At 34.1% G+C, this 19,544-nt stretch overlaps 2 protein-coding genes across 3 annotated transcripts; both read right to left on the bottom strand.

Moving 5' to 3' along the window:
- Positions 1-5,484: 5,484 nt before the first annotated feature.
- LOC145822822 (uncharacterized) lies at positions 5,485-6,440 on the bottom strand. The gene is made up of 4 exons (XM_082921097.1): positions 6,390-6,440; positions 6,206-6,278; positions 6,047-6,121; positions 5,485-5,951 (listed from the first exon to the last, which is right to left on the bottom strand). The coding sequence occupies exons 1-4, from the start codon at positions 6,438-6,440 to the stop codon at positions 5,485-5,487; spliced, it is 666 nt and encodes a 221-aa protein (XP_082777223.1).
- A 5,239-nt stretch (positions 6,441-11,679) lies between these two features.
- Positions 11,680-18,042, bottom strand: LOC114296512 (protein IMPAIRED IN BABA-INDUCED STERILITY 1). 2 transcript variants are annotated; one of them, XM_028240815.2, is made up of 9 exons: positions 17,066-18,042; positions 15,884-16,168; positions 15,386-15,703; positions 14,453-14,680; positions 14,057-14,154; positions 13,493-13,589; positions 12,927-13,379; positions 12,401-12,524; positions 11,680-12,180 (listed from the first exon to the last, which is right to left on the bottom strand). In XM_028240815.2, exons 1-9 carry the CDS (start codon positions 17,498-17,500, stop codon positions 12,176-12,178), a joined length of 2,043 nt encoding a protein of 680 aa, XP_028096616.2. In that variant the 5' UTR covers positions 17,501-18,042; the 3' UTR covers positions 11,680-12,175. The 2 variants fall into 2 exon arrangements, with proteins under 2 accessions (XP_028096616.2, XP_028096617.2); XM_028240816.2 differs by lacking the exon at positions 12,401-12,524.
- Positions 18,043-19,544: the final 1,502 nt, after the last annotated feature.

Raw genomic sequence — 19,544 nt, 5'->3', positions numbered from 1 at the left:
TTTTTTTTACTATATTACCCTCATATCATTCAGCTCTCCTATTAAGCCATCTTCACTGTGTATTTCAAAGTAAAATTTTACTCTATATAAAAGTAAAATTTTACTCTGAATAAGAGTAAAATATTACACTCTGAAACTAAAAGTAAAATTTTACTCTGTATAAAAGTAAATTTTTACTCTGAAAAACTAGTAAAATGTTAGACTCTACACAAAAGTAAAATTTTACTCTGTATAAAAATAAAATTTTACTCTGAAAAATGAGCAAACTATGAAACTCTGAAGCTAAAAGTAAAATTTACTCTGAAAAACTAGTAACTTTACACAAAAGTAAAATTTTACTCTGTATAAAAGTAAAATTTTACTCTATATAAAAGTAAAATTTACTCTGAAAAACTAGTACAATATTAGACTTTACACAAAAGTAAAATTTTACTTTGTATAAAAGTAAAATTTTACTCTGAAAAACGAGTAAGGATTTGGTGATAGACCCCTCACTGTCTAATTTGTCTTTCAAAAGGACAAGAATTATATAGGTACTTTCAAAACCCCTTAATATTTTAAAACTTGTTTCTTTTACTATATTACCCTCATATCTATTAGCTCTCCTATTAAGCCATATTCACAGTGTATTTTAGAGTAAAATTTTACTTTGAATCATAGCAAACTTTACTCTGATTCAGAGTAAATGTTACTCTGAATCAGAGTAAAGTTTACTATGATTCAAACTAAAATTTTATATTGTTAAGCAAATCAACATGTTTTTAACCAGAGTAAAATTTTACTCTAATTCAGAGTAAAATTTTATATCGTTAAGCAAATCAACATGGTTTTAACCAGAGTAAAATTTTACTTTGAATCATAGTAAACTTTACTCTGATTTAGAGTAAAATTTTACTCTGAAAGTACAATTTTACTATGATCTAAGGAGAATATCCACTTTGAATCACACTAGTGTCATGTATTAATAACCTTGTGTGTTTGGTTGCTGAGAAAATCACATAAATGTAACAAGAAAACCAAATATAGTTTAGTTGCTGAGAAAATCAACATGTTTTTTAACCAAAGTAAAAATTCAGAGTAAAGTTTTACTTTAAATTATAGTAAACTTTACTCTGAATCAGAGTAAAGTTTACTATAGTTTAAAGTAAAATTTTATATTTTTAAGCAAATCAACATTTTTTAACCAGAGTAAAATTTTACTCTGATTCAGCAAACAGCAAAAACACTAAGCCTGCGTTTGGTTATGTTTTATAAATGTGATTTGAGAGTATGAGTTGTATTTTGAGTTTGTAGGTTATAGAATTATGATTTGAGTGTAGAAAATTTGTTTGGTTATGGTTTTTAAATAGAGTGTTGAATTGTGTTTTGAAGATGTATTTTGAATTAAGTTTTGAAAGTTTGACGTGACATGTGAAAGATGAAAATTTGTTTGGTGATGTGTTTTGAAAATAGTTTTCAAAACTTAATTCAACCAATAATTTATCATCAAACATACAACTCATATATCGATATCCATATTTTTTATCAACAATAATAACCAAACTATTTTTAAAATACTGAAATTAAAAATTGATTTTTTTTGTCAATTATTTTTTTTTTTGTAATTTTTTTGAATAATTATTTTTTCGAAATAATTTTTTCATTTTAAAATAAACCTATGTCAATTATTTTCTGCCAATTAATTTTTCTATCAATTCATTTGTAAAATACGTTTTTAATTTTTTTCTAACATTTTGTTAAAGTCAACAACTTTTGAAAATACATATTAAAAAGAAGGAATAAATACACTAAATTTAATATTTTAAAATACAAATCATAACATAAATCTTACAAAACATTATCAATTTTTTTTTCATTTATTACATGTTATGAATTTCGTCCAGATGTGGTAACAGAAATGCAATGCATTATTGTACTCGTTGAGCTCATATAATTGTGGGGATTGACATACGAAATGACTATTATACCCCTCTTGACTTAAATGGAAAGTGGTTACATAGAACAAAATATAAAGGGTAAGATAGTAATTTCACTTACTTACTACCTACCCCCTATTGTTTCATAGCTGTGTGTTCAACACTGAGGTAAAGAAAAAGGAGAGGCTGCAGCTGTGTACTCAGTACACGGATGTGATATCATTAAAAAAGTAATAATATTAAAAGCAAATAATATTTAACAAATAAAAAGTAAATAAAAAAAAAAATACAACATGAACCTTTTGAACCTCACCCTTTCTATTAAATCTGAATCTCATTCCGTTTACCACACCAACTTCACCATCTCAGAAACACCTTCTCCAGTTACATCAGAAAACAAAAATTAAAGAAATAGAGCATATCCACCATCTCATTAGGTCCTCCTTCTCCACTTCCATAATTTACAGGTTAGTTATGATGCCAGTTCATCTTCATATTAGCTTCAGATATTAGCTTCAGACATTAGCTTCAGAGGGAGTGAGGGAGGGGAAGAAGAGGACAACCGAGCAGTCATCCCACCGGTCTACTAGCCGGTCATCTCGGCCCAGTCACCATTCCACCTCCGTATCTGTTGGCTTTGTTTCATATCTGTTCCATTTTCATCTGTTATATTTTCTGATTTCTGTTCTAATTTTGTCACACTATCATTTATTTTTCTGATTATCAATTTCTAAGTTATAATAAACTGTATGAAACAAACCCAATATAAATGAGAAATATCATTCTTTATGATTTTTTTTTTTTTTTGTATAAAAATATGTTTCTATGGCATCTGCCTAATTAAATTTTGTCACCAAATTTTTTTATATTTATTTTTTACATAAAAATAAGTTTGTATGCACAAAAATGAACTAATGGTTGATATATTTTTCATACATTTTTCTTACCTCTCATATGTTTTAATATACAATTTTCTTTCACTTTTGCAGTCATTATGCCAAGAACAATCATGCCAAGAATAAAACGAACCAGGCCTGAGCTTGGTGAATCCTCAGACCCTGTACCACCACCACAGCAACAACATGATGGCTATCCAACTAATGATTTTGCAACAAATCATCATGAATAAGCCTATGAACATTTCATTACTCGACCAATTGTTACGGGGAGAAACGTAAAACTACCTTCTCAATATGATTCACTCTTACTTGGCAAATTAGATACAATGGGATGGTTACCATTAAATAATTTACCAAATAAGATATATCCCCGTCTTCTACGATTATTTTATGTTCACTTGACACCGGGTGACCAACAAAATGAACCGTTCAGTCTTACCTCTTATGTTAAGGGGAAAAGAATCACACTCTCTCTCCGTCGTTTTGCACAGATTATTGGAGTCGAAACAGGAGATTTACAATGTTATTTTCAAAATGAGGCCGCATTAGAAAAAATTGTTGATGATGTCACTCAGATTTATACCACAATTTGTGACAACCGATTTAGCGACACTAATTTACAAGTCAGCCATTTAAAATCTCACATTCGTATTCTCCATCGATGGATAGTTGAAAATATTACTCCCAAAAAAGGACATTATAATAGTGTTTCATGTTTTCAAGTTTACTTGTTATATTGTTTTGAAATTGGACAAAAATTAGATTTATGCTTTATATTACTAAAAGAAATGATGCTTGCAAAATTGGATATTCTGAGTGGCCGGTCACTACCTTTTGGAGCTTTGTTAATCATAATTTTCAAAGCCCATGATGTGAACCTTGAAAGCGAAGGATGGATCAGAATCACTTCACCAATTTCTGAGTATACACTGACCCGAGCTGGTGGTGCTGACACCTTGATGGGCTCTATTAATCTTGAAAATGAACCAATACCTGATGAGGAAGAACCTAATGACAATGCCATGCCACCAAATGAACAACCCCATTACTGGACTGATTATTTAGCCTTGGAACAAGAACGGTACAATCAGCGCCTACAATGGGAACAACAAATGGCTAATCAGCTCAATACGTTGGGTACTCGATTCGATGAATTTGGTACTCGGTTTGATGAAATTACCACCGCTCAGAACTCACTAATTCATCAATTTGGTGAGTTTCGTATAGACTTAGAGAGACGTGCTGAACTGACAAGGAACCGCATTGATCTGATTGACCATCGAGTCACTCAGCTGTACCATCAGCATTTCCCTCCACCTCCAACACCACCTGACAAGGATGCTTAACTTGTTTAAAAATCTAGTAAAATGGTTCACAGATATGGTAGTTATATTTTTTTTTCTTTTTTTGTTTTGGTTATTTATTTGGTGAGTTTTGTTGTGATTGTTTTACTTTTGTTATTTTGTTATAAACTTTTCTATTCACGTAATGAATAACAACGAGGGATTTTTTTTGGAATCATTTAATTACATAGTTATAATGTTATAACAATCTGTACAAAAAGATTATGCATTGAAAAAATTATTTGTACAAAAATTAATAAATAGTACTTCATAAATATCTACAAAATCCTTCATTTGAATAAAATGAATAAAAATTACACAATTATTAAATAATTTTTCTGCATCAATTAATTTATAAAATTAAATTAATGTTTCTGAAATTAAATAAAACAAGTTACAATTTAATAATATTTAATAAGAAACATTCTTTTTTTTAATGAAAAGAAAAAAAAAGTTAATATAAACTTCTGTACAGAAAATTAAAAAGAATACCCCAGCGTTTACACAAATTATACACCCATACTTGAAGATGTACCCAACAAATTTTTACACATTCTTCATATAAAATAATATTTTGCTATAAAATTGAGTGATATAAAACAATAAAATATAGTTTACTTTTTTATTTTATTTTATTTTATTTTTATTATTATTATTATTATTATTATTATTATTCTTATTATTATTATTTTTTATTTGTTACACTTTTAAATGGTGAACTTATCACCACCACCACTACCACCACCAACCACCCATCGCCAGCACCACCCACCAGCCACCACCATCCACCCGCCACCACCACCCATCACCACCCACCACCCATCACCCACCCATCTGCCACCCACCTGCCACCACCCACCTGCCACCACCACCCACCACCCATCTGCCACCTACCACCACCCACCACCCATCTGCCACCACCACATTTAATTTAATGACAACATATTTATTTATGAAAGTTACTAAGAAACACATTGCATATTAATAACAACATATTTAATTGTCTTTGCTAGACTATACATAAAATTGCATATTACACATTGCATGAACAACATATTTAAGCACACATGTACTAAGAAAACCATTATCTTCATTGCCCATGCGATGATGTTTGTGTTTTATTTCGTTTCATTGCCATTTAGCCCAATCGTTGTCCTCAGTATTAGTTATCCTACAAGAAGATAAAAGAAGTCAGTAAATCACAGAAATGATGGCTGGGCGAAGTTATGTAGTAACAGTGTCATAATGACTGAAATTAGTAAAATAATTACGCATTTACAACCAGTAGTCAGTACGATATTCACTTGCCTTGTTCACATCCCTTTTCTATGCATGGTGAACATGATTTTGCCACATAGTAGTAGCAATTGCATCCTTAACGTTCGATTGGGACGTTAACCCATGCTGTGACATGTCAATGTAGTTAGCTTGGTCTCCAGGAAGCCCGTCTGCTTTTGCTTCTGCGGCCATTTCATTATGAACTTCCATAAAGAATGGATCCATAGCTGCATGCAAACGGATCCAATTGTGCACTACACAACATGCAATCACGATAGGCCCTTGTCGTGTAGACTTGTAATTTGGCATGGACCGCAATATTGGGAAGCGCTTCTTCAAAATACCAAATGTTCTTTCTATGACATTGCGTAATGACGAATGTCGATGGTTAAACAATTCCTTAGGTCCTGCATAACGATGGCCACAAAACTCTTGTAAGTGATACCGTTGAGACTGAAATGGGGTAAGAAATCCAGGCATGTTCGTGAAACCAACATTAACTAAATAGTACTTGCCTACATGGAAATAATGAATACACAGTTCTGTCAATTGATATGTACAAAAACAGACAAGGAAAAAAGTGAACAGTATGTTATTCAGGGACAGTCACCATTGGATGGGTGTGGGAATTGTAGATCAACTCGTGTAATAGAGTCAACCATAATAACGTTGTTGTGAGCGCTACCTTCCCATCCAGAATTAATAAATGTGAACAATATATCGAAGTCGCAAGCTGCGAGTACATTTTGCGATACCGTTGCTTTCTAACTGTGGAATGTATTTTGTCTTGAAGTAGGGACCCATGCATCCACCAATGTGCCATCGATAGCACCAACACAATCCTAATTGACAGATATTTGTTTGATATTAAAAGCGAAACAAACTTCGATATTACTTTCATAATTAAAAAAATATATATATTTATTAACACTTATTGATATGAACAAACTTACAGGACAGTCATACTGCTCGTACCTTGAACCAGGGAAAAAACCTCCTGTCATTTAAAATTTTTCCCGGTATGCCCTCTAGGTTATGTGGTTTGATAACCGATGATGAAAGCTTGCACAATGCCCGCATAACAATTTTTATGTGCCAACAAATTGTTTCCGTGGAGTGTTGAAATCTATCTACCATTATTCGATGGCGATCATTTTGTGCAAAAGTGTATAAAAAATTCCAAGCGATTCCTCCACACTAATATGCATATGTTCAGTATCGATAAAGCCATTATAGAGTAAAGTGTCTTTCAATAAAATGAATGTTTGTGCATCCATTCGCATAACGTTCATCATTGTTTCTGGATGGCCATTTAATAGGCCGAAGATGTAATCATCACCTCTGAATGGACACGTTCGTTGCGGTCGACGACTACTTGACGCGTTGATATGGTCATGCATTAAAGCAATCATCAAAAAATCTATAAAATCATCAACAACCTCATCCTCCTCTGATGAGAGCTCCATTGTATTGTTTTCTCTGTCGAATGACATATGTCTTTGTCTACATCACAGTAAAAGCATAATTATAAAATATGTTATTCATGCTGTAACAGTTAGCGTTATTGGTGAAACAGTAAAATTCAGAGGAGAACAAAATTTATTTAACACATAGTCATATTATAATAACAGAACATAGTTTTAATATAACAGAAAACACTTAAAAGTTCCAAAAAAAAAATAAAAAAAATACAAACATAGAAAAGGAAAGAGGATATGATGGAATGAAAAAAATAATAATAAAAACCAAATCAGGAATAATGAAATCATCAAACAGTTCAGCCAAGAAGATTTGCTAACACAAGCAAAACAGAACTTCTCAGTTCACTGCAAAGCGAGGATCATGGCTAGGCGCAAATGGGTAGGAGTGTGCATAAAAAACCTTCGCCATTCCTTATCCTTGAACAGTGTCAGTGCCCTAACGTACTGCAACGGTGGTATGTCCCCAAGCTCAAGCAATGCATCTTGACATGCATCAAGGGAATAATCATCACCACCTGCACTTACAGCCTCAGTCTCATTTTTTCGTGCACGTGAATGTCCTGTTTTGGCTTGTACATAGGATGTGAAAGTTGCGCACACATCATCAAACCCACTTGACCGTGACTTTTTGGAACGACCACTGTCAGTCTGGCTGATTGCAGGGCCCCTCTTGTGACTTTTGCCCTTTGTTGGATCCATATACTCATCCCCGAATAAGTCAACAATAATGGCCTCAGCAGCATTACTCCCACCAGCATTACTCCCACCAACATCAGCGTTCCAAAATTTATTTAACATGTCATCTTCTTCTTCTGAGTCAAGGGGTCCTTGTGTGGATGCATGAGACAGGGCCCCTATGGCACAACAATTTTCAACAATTTCTGCCATTTCTTGAAAATATTCAAACCCTTTTGTCCTAAACTTCTTCACATTTCTGCTAGCCTACAACAATTACAAAACAAGAATTACGCACTGTATATATCATGAAATATTTAAAATAAAATTAGAAAATAGTACAGATTAATGGAAAACCTTATCCCAAAATTCATCGGGTGCAACAACGGTGCCTATAATAGGATCCCATCCCAGACCAGTCTGTGCCTGCAGTCACTTAAATGTCTGGTAATAAGCTTTCAATTGTTGATATTTTTGGCGCACCTTGACACCTGTATACCGAAATCCATATATGTTGTGCAACTGATTTGTATAATGATTCCAATGCCTAATTGTCCACGAAGTAGTACGGCCCGTTGTTTGATTGTTTCTAACCTCATCTCTCAACATATTTATTAATTTCGTTTCAATTCTGGGTGTCCACATTTTGGTGTTCTCATTGTCATTGGAATTATTTCCATCCATCTATAAACATACAAATTATATTTAAACTAGTTTGGGATGGATATACAAGCATAACAGAGTATTTTAAAGTAGTCTGCGATGGATATACAAGAATAACAGCGCAAAATGGTTTGAAGGAGAACACAGATAAAGGAAAAAGAACAGATGATTTTATTTCGAGGAAAAAAGTACGTAGCAGATTAAATGAATTTAAATAGCAGAAATATAATCACAAAAAAAAACATTCAGATAGCAGAAATATAACCACAAATAATAATAAAAAAAAATCAGTTAACATTGTGTTTAAATAGTAGGAAACAAATCAGTAAAAGAAAAATTAAGGAAAAAAAATTAGTAAAAAAGCCCAGTAGGTTCAAACAGTTGAGGGGAGGACCGGTAGATTCAAACCATTAAGGAAGAAATGGAAAATCGGAAGACAAAATCGGAAGAGGTGGGAGGACCGGGTGGTTGACCGGCCGGTTGACCGGTCGGATGACCCGGGGGACGACCGGCCGGGTGTCCCAGGCACTGCCGCTTCAGGTTCTGATCGATGAAAGGTTCAAACAGTTCATAATTTAAAATAACAACCGATCTAAAATGGAAAATATGCCTGTACAAATTCTCATAAACCATTTAAGAACTGATTTCAACTTCTCCGAAATCATTTATACATGATAGATGAAGATTGATTTACTGACTATTCTTGAAGAACAAAAAAGTTGAAACAATTCAGGATGAAGGATGAAGAATGAAATCATTTATCGACTCGTCTGAAATCATTTTCAGATAACAGATGAAGGATGAAAGATTTATTTACCAGATTAGTGTGAGTTGAATAGTTATCGCTAGTGATGGAATGTGTATACTGATTGAATGTGCCACTGTTTGCTCATCGAATTCGACAATAAATTTGATAAATTTGACCTAAAAAAAATAAAAATAAATTAAGATGAATTTCTCAAATAATTTCCCTATAACAAAATATGTAAATAAATTTGTGAGTAATTTCACCTCGCAGTCGTCGTTGTTTGGTTGCCCGTAATAAGAATCGTCCGCAACGCACAAATCGTAACTCAGTCGATTTGTGAAATATGATACCAGTACAGAGCGGGTTGGGTGGATTCATTATTTATAAAATGAGTCTGACTTCTGAAACCCACCCGTGATGAACCTAAAGTACAGATGTTTGATACAGAGAAGCCACCCGTGATGAATCTGAAGGACTGATGTAGATGAGGTTCATGTGAAAGTTGCAGAGACGATGAAGAAGACAGAAACGTTGAAAAGGAGATACAAGCTGCCAAACAGATTTTCAAAATGTAATTTGAATCAACACGCAGAATCAACTTTTGAACGTCGTATCCAAACGTCATGCGCGAGCTCACGTGTTGAAAATTGATTTGAATTAACAACCAAACAGAGCCTAAATTTTACAAAATGCACATTCATTGTTGATCTTTCAATTCATCAATATCAATTGAAAAAGCTCGTTACTGCTGATTACTACTACACAAGCTACAAATGTATGAAAAAAAAAACATATATACAATACTAATGATACGTATAGACGAATAATCAAGCAAACTCTACTGGATTCAGTTCTAATCTTTATAAAAACACTATAATGGCACATTATCAGATCTTGGAATCACACATCCATAGAAAGAAGATCTCTAACATACTGAAGAAATAATGATGTACCGAAGATTCCAGCAATCTAAATTGAGAATGTTAGATTCTGACAATCAAGAATAAATCTGTGCGATTTGAGTATGGGGCTTCGCTGCGGCGGTGATCGAGTATAGATTTGTGCGATCTTAGTATATATTTGAGTATTCTCCGCCTTCTCTGCATGTTGTTTTTCCTGAGGATCGGACATCGATGGCATTGGTGAGGTCGATGCAAGAGTTTCGGAGCGGTAGCTAAGCTTCCAGATTTGAAGCTTGAAGGAGTTAGAGAAGGGAGAGACGGAGGAGAGAGACAGAGAAGGTGGGGAGAGAGTGGATGGAGAATGTGGAAAAATTTAGTTGAGGGTATAATAGTCTAATAAAATATTTAAATAATAAATTTTGTCCTTTATGCAAGATTTTATAATTATAAGGGGGTTTAAAAAATATAATATTTTTCTTAGTCCTTTTAACCATGAAAGGGAGGTAACGGAGGTTTATAGCCAAATGAGCCAACTTTTTTCTCACATTTATTTTTGGAAAAATTACAAAAAAATAGAAAGCAAGGAAAAGTTCCAAAAAAATGGAAAATCAATTTAATTACATTAGGTGTGGGAAGTTGAAAAAAAAATGCAAAATTATGATTTTTTAAAAAACATTTTTTTCCCTTTTCTTTTCGCTATATTTTTATTCTCTGCAACCTCAATAATAGTAATTCCATACAGGCAATCACCCTTTCCCTTTTACACAATGGTCCCTTTCCTGCCACCCCATAGCACCCCAACCTTCTCCCAACCTCACCGTTCCCCTGGCTTTTTGTTTTATCTCTTTGGTCGCTACAAACCCAAGAAGAGGTGTAAGGAAGGATAAGGATGAGTATGGTGATAGCAGGGTTAGATAAGGTAAAGTGGGGGGATAAATTTTTGTATGCGGATAGGGTACTACGTGACACTACCTTCCACTAATCACAAATGTATATGTTTATTATTGTTCCCCAAACACTCAACATAAATGTAGTAGATCCTACTGTTAAAACCAATCACAATAGTAGAAGGTATCACATAATACATATCCTATCCGCATACAAAAATTTCTCGTGAGAGTGGGTTGGCTAATGAATGAAGGAAATGTTGCTTGACGAGGGAGGGGGTTGCAAAAGAGGGAGAAAGAGAAGGAAAAACATGAGGGTGTAATGGACATTTTTGTCAATTTCTAAACAGATTTCATATTCTTGTAATTGTTTTTTATTTTCATGTTTGTGTAATTTTTCCATCTAATTTTCATTTATTTTAATTTCCCCTTTACCCCCATTAAATGGGTATAGAACTGGGTGTTGCCTTATTTATTTCTTTATGACTAACTAAATATAAATTAATTTGTTGATAAACAATTTTTATCCCAAGATAGTAAAAAAGGAATTTTGGCTTCCTTCTCTTTTATTTTCTTTTCCATTTTTTTTTACAGCACAAATCTAAGATTTCAAACACCTAATCATGTTATACAAATTTATGTTGTTGACACCCTATAGAGCTGTCTTTTATTATTTTATTTTTTTTTGTCTTTTTCATTCCACTTCGTAATCCCCAAATGTGTTGGACTAAATACACACTTAGTTATAAATATTTGAGATTGGATTGAAACGTATACAAACAAGTTGATGTTTTAAGCCAACTTAATCACTACTCAACTTGTTTCAACCTCCTCTAAACATAAAAAATAAAATAAAAAATAAAAAGAAATGAAAAGAAGATGTGATATAATAGAAAGCCTTCTTTATCAAGGGGAGAAATTTATAAAAAAGAAAAAAGAAAAAGAAATAAGAAGAAGAAGAAGAAGAGAAAGGGAAACTCAATTACATTAACAAAGTAAGGGTGGGTTTGGCCACTACCAAAAAAAACTCATTATTTACATGCCTTGTCTCCGAAGCAGTTGGAAGTTGAAACCACCCTGTTTTTTGCCATGTTGAAGGGACCCATTCACAACATTTTGCTCAATCAACTCTTCATTTATACATTACCTTTGTTGGTGACTCCATTCTCTCTTCTAATTATGCATTTTTATGACACTTCATGAATTAACTAACTTCCTTTTCTTTCACTTCATATATGTTAGCAAAGCAACAGCTCAAATCTGCTCAATTGGAGGAGATGGAAAAGACTTTCGGATTTTTGGGGGGACTCGTGAAGTTTGGCCATGAAGTTCTAATCTCCTCTCAGTTTGTGAGCATCTCGGACTCCCAATTCCTTTCCATTACTAGCCTGCAATTTACAAAATACAAGTGTTAATATATGTTTTAGTTACGCATATACTAACTAATTCAATATTCTTGTTTAATCATCATCAACATTGTCTGCTATGTTCGTGCAAGACATTACTTTGGCATTGTCTGATTTTACAATGCAAACAAAATAAAATAGAACACAGAAACCTAGCTTGACAGTTAGGTACAGAATAATAATAGTAGTAGTAGTTTCCTACCTCTGTAAAACCGTGACCTATGAACACCTTGCCGGATATGATTTTCTTGCTCATCAACAAGTCTATTTGACCGAGATACCAATGGTCCTGAGTATTGAGTTCTTTCTTTTTTATCATTGTAATGCTGATACATTTTCAAGTTGACAAGTGATTTTAAAACCAAAATGTCGATGATAGAAAAACAAAGCACAACAAACTGAATTATGATCAACCCAATTATTTTTTAGTCTTTTAGTTTCCAAGTATCACTAAAACCAAAAATAATTCAGTTATTTGTATGAAAATAACTGATTTTAAAACTGTGTTTGGTTTATGGATTTGGTGAGGGAAAAAAATGCAAAGGAATCTTTAATTTCCTTTCTTTTCCATCATTTCTTGTTATTCCATAAAATGTTTTTTAAAGTACAAGGGAAAACTCGAAGTAAAATGGTCTCCTTCTCACTTACTTTCCTTTTCCTTTTCTCCCACCAAATCTAAGTTCCAAACAAAGTGTTGAAACATTCTTTTCTTTATTAGATAAACTCACCACCGAAAATTCCTGAGAATGGTACAAATCAGAATCATTGAAAGACTCTGGCCGATAAGGTTGGCTGTGTTGCCTCCACGTCGTACGCTTGGCAACCTCATAAGATTCATTGTCTCCTAAATCAATGTCAACCTTGCTTGAAAATTCTTCACTCTCTTGCTCCTCAGAGTCTGAGGTATTCCTTGCATGCAGAATGCTGGGCAGGTCTACATCATGCAAATTTCGACCTTTTGAACTGCCCTGTCTGTGAAATCTTGTGGAGACAGGATTGCCTTTTTGTTTTTTGGCCCATGAAAAATCACTTATTGTAGTGATCACCGGAACTGAGCGAATGCTGTCTACTTGAGATACCTCTGTTGCCTGAGAAGCTTCAGACACTGTATCATACAATGACATTGACTCCCGAGACTCAGTGACTCCTTTTGCCTTGAGAACATATGCATTTCCACGGTCCTTCACAGACAACAGTACACAAATTAGTTGCAACCAGCTTATTCTGTAACTGCTGAGGAAAAGAAAAGAAGGGTACGAGTGATAGAAAAGAGAAGGGAAAGCTCCTTTGGTACCATTTTAGAGATAGAGTTTGGTTCCTGCAAAGCTTTATGGTTTTTTCTTGAATTTCTTGAAATTCCAGATGTGCGTATTCTGCCACTAGCCTTCCTTCTGAAAAGATAGTGGTACTTCAATTCAGACTTTTGGGTAACAAATTATAGAATTGTTTGGGACAGAGCTAGCATTTTTTACTAGCAGGATTGGAATTGGAGGTTGGGATGAAAACTATTTAGGATTTGGAGGGCAATTAATAGCAAAATATATTTTGGAGGGCGGGGGGCTTCGTAGTTTTCAAAAAATTGAATCTAGTTTAAAGGGAAGGAAAAGGAATATTAGTTATTACATATTGTCCCCCTGAGGATACATGCGTGAACAAACTGCAGTCAAAAGGACCCACAAACAAATACAACTGCAAAGTTGCATAGATCTGACTCAAAAAACACTGAAACCAAGTGAACTTGTATACTAATGGTCCTTTTCTTTCATTTCTTGATTATTAGCATGTTCACATCAAAGAACATGTCATTAGAAAAATGCACCACCATAATCATTAGAGGATACAAAATAAGGTACTTCACCTTCGCTCTTCTTCACGAATTTTTGCATCCATCTCTTTGCTAGGCGGGTATTTTGGCAAGTTTGACGAATCACATGCAAAAGGCTTTGTAGTGAAATACTGAAAAACAAGTAGAATGCGAAAATAAAACTTGGTAAAGATTAGATAATTCATTATCATGATCCACAGTGGTGTAAATTGAGAAATAGTTCAGGGACTAAACTGCCTACAATCAAACACAAAACCTTAACTTAGAAGTTCATTAACTGCCACAATCAAAAGAAAAACACACACACACACACAAAAAAAAGAAAAGAAAAAAAAAAAAGGGTTCATTAATTTCAGAACATTCCACTAAACAAAATTACACGCTTAGAATAAGCATTCGTATTAGACCAACTTTTCCATTGAAGGTTACCTCGGAACCAAGGGCAGATGAAGCAGTCCCACGCTTGTGAGGTTCTATGGAAAGAAAAGATTCGAGGAGGTTCACAGCACTTTTTGGGAATTCTTTACACTTCTCTCGCAGAGAACTTATGTAAGGATGCTGGGGTTTGAACATACTTGCAAGAGGAAGTTTAGACCTTTTCCAGTACTCATCAGGTGGAGAACCACAAAGCCTGAAGATTTTGTGTAATTGCTCAACCTGTCAAAGGAAGGAAAACACTCATTAACTTAAATGTGAGATTAACAATAACTATCAACATGCATGTAAATAAGTGAGTTATATTGAATATTTATACATATACTTGCATAAACAAATTTTATGTTTTTCTCTAGGAGTATCTCATCTCAAGCAAAGAACTTCACTAGAACTTTTTTATTTTTTATTTTTTTTCAAAAAAAGAAAAATTGCATACCCAGTAAAGGAAAGGGGAACAAAGTCCTATACATAATTTATTACAAACACAATATATAAAATCTGCATATGATGATTTCATTCTCAAATCTAGACTACATAGTGTCTGCAAGGATGGAAAAAATTTCGATGTGGAGAGCTACGTCCGCTCAGGAAGCAGCTTGAGAATCATAAGTGAGAAATTTCTCAAAATTTGATCTAATCAAATTCTCCTTCCAAAAAGGCTGTAAACACATTTGAACAATGACGTGGAAACGTAAAGACCACAAAAGAATTTTGAAAGAACCAAAAAAACCACCCCCAAACCTCTAGACCACAAGATGTCTTATGCCTCTTTCTCCCCTCTCTCTCTCTCTCTCTCTCTCTCTCTCTCTCTCTCTCTCTCTTTTCAAGATAGTGAATTACTGTATAACTCTTTTGAAAAGCATATCGAAGACAACATACACATTAACATCTAATGTTAGAGCATATGAATTCATCAAAGGAGTTCACCTCAGTTCTCCCCTTAAGGATAGGCTTGCCAATAAAAAGTTCGGCAAAGACACAGCCCACACTCCACATATCCACAGAAGCCCCATAATTTGTTGATCCCAACAGAAGTTCAGGAGGACGATACCATAAAGTCACTACACGACTGGTTAAATCTTGCCGGTGCCTTGCACTAATATAATTTGCCAACCCAAAATCTGCTATCTTTAATGTTCCTTCATTGTTTACCAAAATATTGGACGTCTTGATGTCTCGATGCATTATTCCTCGTGAGTGACAATGCTCAAGTCCAGATAATAGCTGCCGCATGTAGCACTTGATCTACCAAAAGAAAGAAAGAAAGGAAGAGTCGATTAAATTTTCCAAGATGGAAGAACAAAAAAAATTTGCAGAATTAATCTCATATTTGAAAATTAGAAATAATGCAGAAGAAACATTCTAATAAAAACTGAAGTTGCTTATTTGTCAGCAACCTGATGTACAAAGTGATTGTGAACAAACCTGAGCGTCGCTAAATTTAATTTCAGAATATGATAGTAGTCCAGAAAGATCATGTTCCATGTATTCAAATACAAGGTATATGCTGCATGATAATCGATTAGTAATTAGCCCCTCCAATTTCATGATGTTTGGATGATCCAGCCTGCGAAGAATCATAATTTCTCGAGCCATAAACCTGACACTCTCTGGTTGAAAAGTGTCAAACCTGACCTTCTTCAAAGCAACTACCCTACCAGTTTGAACATCATGTGCACGGTACACACTGCTGTATGTCCCTTGTCCAATCTACAAATAAAATAGGAATAGAAAAGAACTATGGTCAGAAATAACTAGCATAAATATCAGTAAAGAAAATGAAAATAATGATATGAAATTGATCAGAAAACCGTAAAAACTATCAGTATCATCAAGAATTCGCCACCAACATCATCATAAACAGCTGCGTGTCACCAAAAGTGATTTCCTTGAATATCATTGTTCTTAAGTCTCTGTGCAAGTAAGGAACCATTTATTTATATGCTGAACCACACAACTAATTTTGTTTCCTTTTTTTACTTCGCCATTGGCTTCTTGTCGAAGTGTTTTTGACCAAAAAAAAAAAAGTTCATAGCACGTGTAAGTTGATTTCTTGATACACAATCACCTCTTCTTCTTTATTTTTTTTTTTGTTTGTTGCAAAATAAGACTTCATTACTCAAAAAGACAAGTACAATAAGGACAATCTGGCCTCTTTTTAATCCACTTGTCTAGATTTTTATTCATTATATGGGATTTTTATTTTTTTTTCCTCAGAGAAAAACACTAAGGAGTAAATGCATTGCATTGTTAAATTTAATGTTTTGGAATGAGAAGTAAATCATGTTTCAAAATATGCATTCCAAAACAAAAATCACTAAGGTATGAGAGGGTTTTCTAGCAACTATGGCCAACGATAATGAGATCTACATTGAATGACATGGTGTCTGGCAATTATGCAATGAATTTAAGGTGAAAAATAAAAAATTCAACGTTGAACGACCTTAACCTTGGAATATGGGAGTCAATGGTAATGTGATTTGCTACATAATGATTTGCATTCTTCCATTACTAAATGGACAAATATAACTATAAACTAATAAAACTAGAAAAGATGTCGAGATTAAAAAAAGACAGAGATAATATCTTGGGGTATTTTTCACTTACCTTGTCAAATTTCTTGAAAGAGTCAGCCCTGAGGGGAAGCCATCCGTCAATGGCCTCGCCGGCAACAGCACTGAGCCAAGCGGGCCAACCGGCAGCAATTTGTTCAGCTTCTGTGTACCTTCCAAATCTCAAACTGAAAATGGCTTTTTTCTCGGAACTTCCTTTCTTTGTGGACTTGGATCGCTTCAATTCGCGAGTATGGTTGTCCTCCGATTCCTCTTCATTCTCCTTCTCAGGCTCCTCCTTTATCTTCTCCAATTCCCCAAACACACCTCCTCGTGTAAGCAAGGAGGAATCGGCATAAGAAGAAGAAGAAGAGGCATTGGTGCGGCGAACATTGACGGTGTTGGTGGAGGTGGAGGAGGTGGTGGTGGAGGTGGAGGAATCGAAAGCAGGGGGAGGAGACCTCACCCGTTTCGAACTAACGCAACCCATCACCCCCAAAACCCATCAAAAGTCAGAGCGAATTCATGGGACGGGACAAAACCAACCCAGATCGACCCCTGATTGGGGGGAAATGGGTCAACAGATAGGGGATTGACTTCCCCTACATTTAGCTCAAATGGGTTCGCGTATTGTCGACCCAAAATGGATAAAAACCCTTCAAATAAGGAGATTAATTTGCGGAGACCTGCAATGCATCAAATATATTCATGTTTTTGGGGGGTATCCAGTGATTCTCTCTCTCTCTCTCTCTTCCTTTAAATTGAAAGGGGGGTTTGTGTTTGTGACAATCGTTACGAAACCAAAGGAATCGACACTCTTAGAAGGTACAAATTGCTTCATGTTTTCTACTTCCTCTTGTATTTTGCCAAACAAGGTTGGGTAGAGAGAGAGAGGTGAAATGTAGCCGTTAGGAAGTTAGTTGCTTTGGTGGGGTGGGGGAGATGGAGAGAGGGTGGTCCGGCGGTGGGTGCAGTGTGCAACTGCTCAACCAACTTCACAATTTAAGCAACTGGATTTAGATTAGATTAGATTAGACTGATTGGAGACAAAGTACTTAATCAACATAATTAAGCGGTGGGGCCCTGAAATTGTTGGGGGTAGGCCCCACCGATCCTCTCCAAGCCCAAACAATAATTACAGAACCAAAACTCTTCCACAAAATTTTATATAAAAATAATAATATAAAACATAGTTTCAATATTGGATTGTAGTATTAGATTTATATTTTAAAGGGTGTTACTAAATTAGGAAAGATAGTGGGTGTTGTAAGATGAGATGGTAGAACTTAAAAGGAGATAAACTATAAATATTGAAGAATATAATGAATAAGAAATGTACTTTGAACTTGAAAGATGATTCTAACACTATATAGAACTCGATGATCAATTGTATGAGGAAAATCTTATGAGAAGTTCTTGGAAAGTCGAAAGGAAATAGACCCAACTCTAAGGAAACTTGATGGTGGAGGGAAGAGGTTCAAGCAGTAGTGAAGGCGAAAAAAGAGTGTTTTAAAAAGTAGCAAAATAATAGAACTAAAGAAAACTTTAAGAGATATAGATTGGCTAATAAGTAGCGAGAGAGACTAAGTTGAAAGCTTATGATAACTTATATACTAGATTAGATAGTAAAGAGGGAGAGAAGATGATATACAGACTTGCTAAGATAAAAGAGAGGAAACAAAATATTTTAATCAAATTAAGTACATCAAAAGTGAGGATTTTAAGGTATTTGTGAAGGATGAAGAGATTAAGAAGGGGTGAAAGAACTATTTTGAGAAATTGTTAAATAAGGAATATGGAGGTACGTTAATAGGGAAGAAAATAGCCAATAATAAGGAAAACCAAGACTAAGTTCTATCGCAGGATTACGAATTTTGAAGTAGAGATTTCACTTAAGAAGGTGAAATCGAATAAGACTTTAGAATCCGATGATATCTCTATTGAAGCTTGAAAATATTTGTGTGATACCTCTAAATTTTGTAAATCCTAGTAAAACCCTTACTTTTGAATTATTATAATAAAAGCCCTTAGCTCCCCGTTTATTCGCAAAATTAATCCTAGAACTAAAAACATACCACGAATAAACCCGTACAAACCATGATTGATCCCAGTAACTTAGAAATCATTTCTAACACTCTAGTATTAATTATTTAACTCTCAAATTTTAGATTAGTAGCTTAAAATCTTAATTTTTGATTTTTATCATTTTCATTCAGTTATGTGTCTTTTAATTCAAAGTAAGATCATTCGAACCAAATTATTTTTCCTAACATTATTTTAATTAATACTACACTTGAAATAGATATTTTAATCAATTCCAAACCTACACATTTTATTTTAATTACATTTTGAGCCTAAATCATTCTTTATACATATAAAAGTACACCCCTAATATTATAATCTCTTTTTTCAAAATATCTACAATATGTATATATATAGATAAATGAGAAAAGTCCCTTAAATCTATATCAAATGGCCGGCCACCCTAGCATATACACTTGTAGTATACTTTTGAAAATAACATTGCATGATTC

This window comes from Camellia sinensis, chromosome 1 (genome assembly GCF_055761805.1).
Source record: "Camellia sinensis isolate YWXY chromosome 1, ASM5576180v1, whole genome shotgun sequence".
Classification (NCBI taxonomy): domain Eukaryota; kingdom Viridiplantae; phylum Streptophyta; class Magnoliopsida; order Ericales; family Theaceae; genus Camellia; species Camellia sinensis.
The sequence above is the reverse complement of the archived record's forward strand: the minus strand, read 5'-3'. Positions and strand labels throughout refer to the sequence as shown.

Excerpts from the sequence above, each read along its gene's own strand:
- LOC114296512 (XM_028240815.2), bottom strand. The coding sequence starts at position 17,500 with ATGGGTTGCGTTAGTTCGAAACGGGTGAGGTCTCCTCCCCCTGCTTTC. Across the intron at positions 16,169-17,065 it reads CTTTCAAGAAATTTGACAAG|ATTGGACAAGGGACATACAG; the intron begins GTAAGTGAAAAA and ends TTTTATTTGTAG. Across the intron at positions 15,704-15,883 it reads TTAAATTTAGCGACGCTCAG|ATCAAGTGCTACATGCGGCA; the intron begins GTTTGTTCACAA and ends TTCTTTTGGTAG.
- LOC145822822 (XM_082921097.1), bottom strand. The coding sequence starts at position 6,440 with ATGACAGGAGGTTTTTTCCCTGGTTCAAGGTACGAGCAGTATGACTGT. Across the intron at positions 6,279-6,389 it reads ACGAGCAGTATGACTGTCCT|GATTGTGTTGGTGCTATCGA; the intron begins GTAAGTTTGTTC and ends TCTGTCAATTAG. Across the intron at positions 5,952-6,046 it reads ATTCCCACACCCATCCAATG|GCAAGTACTATTTAGTTAAT; the intron begins GTGACTGTCCCT and ends ATTTCCATGTAG.